The sequence below is a fragment of the Somniosus microcephalus genome, chromosome 1, assembly GCF_052327205.1.
Source record: "Somniosus microcephalus isolate GS21.2 chromosome 1, FLI_Smic_1.0, whole genome shotgun sequence".
Classification (NCBI taxonomy): domain Eukaryota; kingdom Metazoa; phylum Chordata; class Chondrichthyes; order Squaliformes; family Somniosidae; genus Somniosus; species Somniosus microcephalus.
This window is the reverse complement of record NC_140987.1, coordinates 64,460,712-64,468,496: the sequence shown is the minus strand read 5'-3', so window position 1 is coordinate 64,468,496 and position 7,785 is coordinate 64,460,712. Positions and strand designations below refer to the sequence as shown.

At 41.8% G+C, this 7,785-nt stretch overlaps 1 protein-coding gene across 4 annotated transcripts in view; it reads left to right on the top strand.

The window, feature by feature from the left end:
- Nucleotides 1–750: 750 nt before the first annotated feature.
- The window catches only part of LOC147124142 (low-density lipoprotein receptor-related protein 2-like), a 51,668-nt gene continuing 44,633 nt past the window's right edge, over nucleotides 751–7,785 (top strand). For 2 of the 4 annotated variants that reach the window (XM_085982773.1, XM_085982765.1), the window contains exons 1-6: nucleotides 751–896; nucleotides 1,186–1,299; nucleotides 3,863–3,982; nucleotides 4,159–4,395; nucleotides 6,282–6,407; nucleotides 7,041–7,157. In XM_085982773.1, coding sequence (XP_085838899.1) covers nucleotides 812–896; nucleotides 1,186–1,299; nucleotides 3,863–3,982; nucleotides 4,159–4,395; nucleotides 6,282–6,407; nucleotides 7,041–7,157 — 799 coding nt within the window. In that variant the 5' untranslated portion in view covers nucleotides 751–811. Of the gene's footprint in view, nucleotides 897–1,173; nucleotides 1,300–3,862; nucleotides 3,983–4,158; nucleotides 4,396–6,281; nucleotides 6,408–7,040; nucleotides 7,158–7,785 lie in introns of all 4 variants that reach the window. The other 2 variants (XM_085982755.1, XM_085982745.1) reach the window with 1 other exon arrangement.

The following is a 7,785-nucleotide window of genomic DNA, read 5'->3' as shown; positions in this document are numbered from 1 at the left end:
CTCACATTGAACATAAACATGGAACACGGACTCCTCTAGGCCGCAAAAAAGGCAGGCGGCCTGGGAGTCCGTGAACCGACTTAACATTTTATTGCAGGGGACTGCTCCATGCAACACCCTGCAGGCCCTGGCTAAAAAAGCCATCAATTGGTCCAGGCAGCGGGCGGTCGAGGAGGTCGTCCAGCCAGATTGCCTGCCTCTCTTCCGCGGCCATGTTCGCGCCCGGGTGGCCCTGGAGATGGAGCACGCGGTGTCCGCCTGCACGCTTGAGTACTTCCGCGACCGGTGGGCGCCGCGGGGACTGGAGTACGTGATCAACCCGGACAACACAATTTTAATTTAAGTTGTTAAGGTTCATTTAAAGTTTTATTAGTTACAGTTTATTTGTTTATTTTTCTTGGTTCACCAAAAGAGGAACACCCTGCAGGCCAAGTCCCCAATAGGAAAGGGGAGGACTCCCGCCTAGAGAATGGTGTGATCTGCCTTTAACTAATTATACATTTTCTTCTGAACTAATTAAACTTTAAATGGAAAAATAACACTCAATATATTGTCAGAAGATCAGTGAAATCAACTGGTGTCCGACTGCCGGTGACTCTTCAATCCAGAAAGACTAAAGCAAAAGAATGAAACTAACTAATTGGTCTTAATAGATTTCCAGGCACGTTGCAATTTTGACAAATGGCGGGGTTTCTATTGAAATCGGCTCTAATGAGTGGGCCTATATGAAGGGTGTCGCGGGAATTCTCATCATCCAGTTTCCTTTTAATAAATTGGGTGCTGGCTCTAATCGCCCAAGCAAGGGGGAAAAATGGGATTGTTCATTTTAAAGTGGCTGCTCTTGGGGATATTTACCAACAGCTTGATTCTTTCAGAACGGGATGTTAATATCGTGGGTAAGTTACTGTGCGACTGACAAAAGCAAGGTGAATATAAGCTAGTGAGTGGGCCGAGTTCGTCTTTTCCCACCAATTCTCACGTATTGAAGGTAGATGAGCCTGGTGTAGGGCGGTGAAGAGCTCGTCACTTTTTGGGGAGGTTAATTTGAGTTTAATTTTTCTCTTTCAAACTCCACGTGAGGTCTGTAATATCTGGATTAATAAACAGTCCTTCGCTAGATGTGTGTAGTATTTTTATAGTTTGTGGCTGTTTGACTTCTCTCTCTGAACCTAGCCTATCCTGCAGATGGGGATTTGTGCCGATCATTTCACCAGACTTCCTGTGGAGACGGATGTGTCCCGTTTTCTTGGCTGTGTGATGGCGATGAAGATTGCCCTGGTGGTGTTGATGAACGATGTGGTGAGTTGAATTCGTGTGGGAGCTTAGATTGAGGGGTATAAATAGAATGAGTAACTATTAGTATTCTACATCACATATCTCTTTAATCGTGTTGATTTGCAGGTTAATCCTCGGAGTCTGGAAGTGGGTAATATGGTGGTCCAGGCTTCTGCGAAGCTGAGGAACACAACTGTCTTGCACCATTAGTGTCCTGACTGGTGACGAATTGGGACAAGTTGCTGGAAGGGAAAAGCAGCATTTGGGGATCACAAAGTGAGGATGTGAATAGTCTAGTGCTTGACGAAAGCAACTACAGGGAGAGTAGGCAGAGCATAGATATATCCAGGGAAAGCAACCTGGTGATGAAATGAGGCAAAGTATCAGGGAAACCTGAGGGGGAGAGTAATGGATATGGGAAGGATGCTGATGTGGTCTTGGTGGTTGATGGAGTTTAGTTGAACTTTCAGAATGCTTTTGACTTCAGTTTTATATATGGCTCTGGGTAGGAAATGCACCAATTTTGTAGTGTCTGGGGTGGAGACAGATGTGATATTGCAGGGGTTTGTGCCCACCTCTCAATCTACATAAATCGCTTAATGCCAAAATGGATTGTAAGCTTGTTGCATTGGCCAATAACACTGCAAAGTGGTAAAGACTGAAGATTATCAGGAGGATGTGAACTAGTTGTGCAATTAGGTAAACAAATAGTAAGTGACACATGGCGTGAGGGTGGGTAGAGTTTCCACTTTGGGTGCAATTAGAAAAGGGTTCGACCTGAAACGTCAACTCAAATTTTTCTCCACGGATGTTGCCTGACCTGAGGTTTTTCCAGCATTTTCTGTTATTTAGAAAATTGTACTAGGTTTCAGGTTTCTGCTAAAGTTCATTTGCATAATCACAAACTTAACAGTCCATGCACTAGTGCAACTGTAATATAATTGTTGTTTTCATTGTGTTCTTTGATGTATTTGAGTGGTAACCTGGTGCAGTTTTACAATACAGCTGAGAATAAGTGTAATTAAAAATGACCATTTTTAATGAGGGTCTCCAGTCCTCCACCTGTGAGCAAGCTAACTTTTAAAATCACTGACTTAAAATATACTAAACTGTAATTAGTGTACACTACTCCATTTCTTAGTAAATTAAATATTTGACAAATTTTAAGCATATCTGCGCCTATGAAAATGAGCGCAATTTGAATCGGCACAAATCTGCAGAATGAGTGCAGCTCTCTCACACTGTCTAAGCTTGACACCATCCAGGACAAAGCAGCCTGCTTGATTGGCACCCCATCCATCACCTTAAACATTCACTCCCTCCACCGTTGTACCGTGGCTGCAGTGTGTACCATCTATAAGATGCACTGCAGCAACTCACCAAGACTGCTTCGGCAGCCTCTCCCAAATCCGCGACCTCTTCCAACTAGAAGCACAAAGACAGCAGGCGCATGGGAACACCACTACCTCAAGTTCCCCTCCAAGAGTCCCCCTCCCCCTCGACTTGGAAGTATATTGCCGATCCTTCATTGGGTCAAAATCCTGGAACTCCCTACCTAACAGCACTGGGAGCACCTTCACCACATGGACTGCAGCGGTTCAAGAAGGCAGCTCACTACCACCTTCTCGAGGGCAACTAGGGATGGGCAATAAATGCTGGCCTTGCCAGTGATGTCCACATCCTATAAACTAACTTAAAAAATTGGCAGTCTTGCAATTTCAACCTGGGGAGTGGCATGTATTGTGGGCAGGGCCTGATTTTGGGAATTTAATTTTCTACCAGTGTAGAAGATTGTGGAAAGCACAAGTGCCTTTTGGTATAACTATTTGTGCTTAAAATTCCCTACCCTTTTTTTGCACTAGTTTGGCTGATTCTACATGTATTGTGCTGATATAACTAATGGAAATTCAACTCCATGCTGACAAATTGTGATCTTGCATTCAGTAGAAAGTGACTTGCTGAATAGTGTTTCTAATAATGATCTAGTATTTAAGATGTAGAAAGATACTTGTGTAAACCAGTCACTTCCAATGGCTGCATACAGTAGTATACAAGTCCCCATGGGTTCTAGGGTTTTAAAATTGCCTATTTGGTCAGTGGCTAGATGAATAGGAGTAAGAATCTTGTCACTTTGGCCCTTTAGCTTATTTGACTTCATCTTGCTGGAATGGCAAATCTTGTGTCTTTTAATAGCTTTTTCAAATATTCACTTGAAACTTGGGTCCCATTCATCTACAATTTTCTCCTTTACACCTTGCCCTTTGGGTGATAAGAAGTTAAAACTCTACCAGGCTGTTTTTGAGGACTGTCACCGTCTTGTAGATGAAGTCAACTCTTTAAGGTTTACCAGGGAGTAGAATAAAAGACCCAGATTTTTGAATTGGTAAAGTTAAATTCTGTTTTTATTTGGAAGCATTCTTAAGTGCTGATGTTTTCCCTGGCTGATTTCTTATGGGTACATTAGGCTTTAAGAGCAGGATGAACTTTGAGCCAAATGGCTTTATTGTTTGTAATGACCTTGATTTTTAATATGCAGTATCTGGAGCTTTGATATTTCTGGCTAGTGTAATTGTTCCTTTCCTTCTAGATGAACCTTGCTGTGGCAAAGATCATGGATGGCAATGTAAAAATGGGAAGTGTATTGCCCATGCCTGGGTCTGTGATAGCTACAATGATTGTATGGATGGCTCAGATGAATTGCACTGTGGTATGACAAATATTTGCTTTAAATCAGAATTCATTTCCTACTTTGTAAATTTGACATTCTAACCTTTCTGGGGTGATAATTTTGAACCAAGGTTCAACAAATGGATTGTTATCAAACTTGCATACTGCCAAAATATTGAAGACTATTTAACTTGTGGGTCATTGCATCTATCCTAGAGTATCCAAAATGTGGTGAAGGAAAAGTCCAGTGTCATGATGGCACTTCCTGCATTGATGTATGGAATTTATGTGATGGAAAGGCAGACTGTGATGATGATTCAGATGAAGTTAACTGCCCAAGAAAGACCTGCCTTGAAATACAATGGCAATGCAGGAACCAGAGATGTGTTCTAAAGGAAGCAAAGTGCAATGGTATTGATGAATGTGGTGACAACTCTGATGAAGAATTCTGTGGTGAGCTCAATGCAGGAATGAATTACCATGGGCCTAGAGCCCTTTATAAATCTAACCCACCTGTGGAGGTAATGGAGCTGGTTCTGGTCAGTTGACTGTTTCCCACTCTGAGCAGATGTTTCCACATTCGCTTAAAATTATTGAAATTTCAATGCAATTGAAAATAGATGATCCTTGGAAACCTAGTAAATTGATTCCCATTGTGTAAAATCAAGTCTGGTCTTGTGCTCTAGTTTTAAGATCGGTGCTTTTAAACTTGCTGATTATTCATTTGCCAGTCTGAGATGGAGTGATCAGTAGTATTGTGAAGGGGGCTTTCTTTGGTATTGGGGTGTTTCTACAATAAGGCAATAACTTGTCTTGCCTAGGCATTCCTGTTTTATAACTAATGTTGTTGCTGGTTCCACTGCTCATGGAATGGATCAGTAAGTGGATGGGCCATACTTAAGGTTGATTGCTGATCTTGGCAATGGCATCTAGCCTTTATACCCCTGGATTAGGGCATAGCAAGTCAGCTGGAGTTCCAGCTCCTGAATGCTAGATGATTCACTACTAGTGTAGGTGTTGCGGAGTCTATCAAGTTTGGCTATGATTGAGTCCCCTTGGTATAGGTGGTGCTGTGTAACTACCATTGGCATGAAGTGCTATAGAATTGTACCCATTAGATGCATTTGAGTGGATCCATGGTATTTTCCCATACTCTTGGATTTGCAAATTGGGCAAGGAATTTGCATAGTGTCACCAGGTAAGTTGGCCACCTCCACCTTCCACAGTAAAAGCTCCACCAAAAAATTAAAGCTAAGCAATCATTCATAACTTATTCCAATTAACATCCTGTAACTTATTCCAATTAACATCCTGAAATTATAGTATGAGTTCAGGAAACATTTTGTTTGGGTTAATTAAGTATGGGAGGATCAGAGTTTGGCATATGTGGCAAACATGTGGGCCTGCCTGGACTCTTGTACCATGCAGGGTGAATACACATGTAGGAAGTGTACAAAGGCTGCACTCAAGCTTGCCATTGAGACATGGCTTCAGCCAAATTGGGTAGCTTCCAGGATCTCTGGGCAGGAGCAGAAAGCTGGAGTGTGCCACCAGCAATTGTGTGGGACTGATTAAATGTTGGCTTTTGTGGAAGTGTGTAGTGAACAATAGGTTAATCTTGCAGCAGGTTTAGGCTGTCAAAGGATGTACAAAAACTGATCACTCATTTGCCTTCTCTTTCCTTTCTTGCCCCCCCCCCCCCCCCTCCAAAGTAGACTGCCTAGGTCATCTTGGGATTTAAGCTTTCTCTTGAAGGATGGTTAGTTTCAATGGGGTTGCCTTCTGGATATTAATGGGCACAAGTTCTGAAAGTGAGATTTCCTAGCCCTGACAACTCTTCAAGTGCTAAGTTTTCCAACTTGTACTTAGCACAAGACTAGATGACCTAGAATTTCCTGCTGTTCCTGTCTGCCTTTTTTCAGCGGTGGGGTGGGGTTCCATTTTAGCCACCTTCTAGTCCTTGAGCATTTTGGGAGGGGGAAAAAATACTTGTGGCTGACTCCAGACTGGGAGGCTTTCCTCACTGGAGGGTTGATGCAACTGCAATTGCCTGATGTCCACATTATGAGGAAGCACCATCAGCAACTGTTGGCTAGTAAGATGGAGGAAGCCCTGGCTTCTATGTCCAAGTACAAGCACTGTTTGCAGCTTTCTTGACTGCTGCAAAAACCTGTCACTTTTTTAAAAACTCATTTCAAACCTGGGACCTCCTGGTATTTGGCTCTATTGCACTATTCAGTGTTGGGAGATGGTGGCCCCACCTTGTCCACTATTGGAAATAAAAATACACTGCACTGGTAATGCAAATGGCTAAACTCTTTTGTATTTCTTGGTTGCAGAAGCTGAGCATAAAGAAATATGTGCAGCAGATGAATATGAATGCAGCAACAAATGCATACCAGAGCATAAAATATGTGATGGGATACCAGATTGTACTGATGGGACTGATGAACCAGAGTCTTGTGGTAAACTCTTAAAATTGTGCACTAATTTTTGGTTTCACTTTATAGCAACTAAATCCTTAACATTCTAATTCTTTTATAAAGAACTTTATTCAGGCTTCCTTAATTTTCTGATTTATCTTCAATTTGTACCCCCTCTAACTCTTGCCAATCTGTCGTAACTGGGTTACATGTATAACACAAGTCATCTTGGACTTTTGCAATGCCTTTCAAGTCCAACTGTTGCCCAAGTAGTTAGTGTGGCGTTGTATCCACCATCTCCCTTCAGAATACTGAAAAGCCTGGGTTTTAATTTCTTCGACTGCTGGGTCGATCTAGGTAACAACACAAGTGGCAAGGCTACTGGTATTCAGTGGCTCAATATTATGTAGGACACTTTGTGGATTGCATACTATTCCACTATGCCCCATGAATACCACATATGGAGATGTTTTAATTTTTATTAAACTAATGCAAACAAAGCACTGTCTACTATTGATTAACTAGTTTGGTCTATACCACCAAGTGGCTACTTGGTGTTTCATCATCCTGGTAACTCCCTATAAAGTTTCACTGTACCCTTGTATATTCCTCCCTACATCATAGCAATGCAAACATTGCCTGTTGCAATTTCAACTTCAAATATTCCTTTCTTAGGTAAGAAGTGTTGGAACAATAATGGGGGCTGTAGCACCTTGTGTGAAGAAACTATTTGGGGTGCACACTGTACTTGCCCAATTGGGATGATTTTACAGTCTGGTGTCAACTGTTCTGGTAAGTAACTAAAATTTTCAGTGAAATTATAGTGAGCTGACTTCCCTTTGGAGGGTGTTGCTACATGTAGCTGCAAGGTTGTTCATGTTTTAGTTTCTCCCTTTTTTATAAACTCCATTCTTCCCAAATTTCAAGGACTTGCAGTTGATTGCAATGAGGCAGATCGTGTTGGAGCTTGGAGTGGCATCTTGTCCTAATCCAATGCAAGACCAGTATTGCCCAAGTTACCAGACAATTCATGCATTGTACTTTATGGGTACTGTTCTGATTCAATTCCAGAAAAGTTCCCATCTTTTTCATTCAGTCATGATCATGGCCCAAACAGGGTAGTTAAATTCCAGTATCTCCACCATTTTATTTGGATGCTGTTGCTTTTCTTGTATTGGCTGCATAAACTTTTCAAAGTTGCCTAATCATAAAACTGCTTGTGTAAAGCCTTGAATTAACTTTTTTTTTCCTGCTGTATTTTGTACACACTGACCTTTGCAGGAGCTTGCACTAATGTAACTGACTTTCAATTTGAAAGTTTAGATGTTTCAAGTAGTTTATTTTTTTGCCTAGGTGTATTAGCTTCTTGATGGCTCTTAATGGACCATCCTTTCATGGAGTGTGCAACTACTGTACCTAT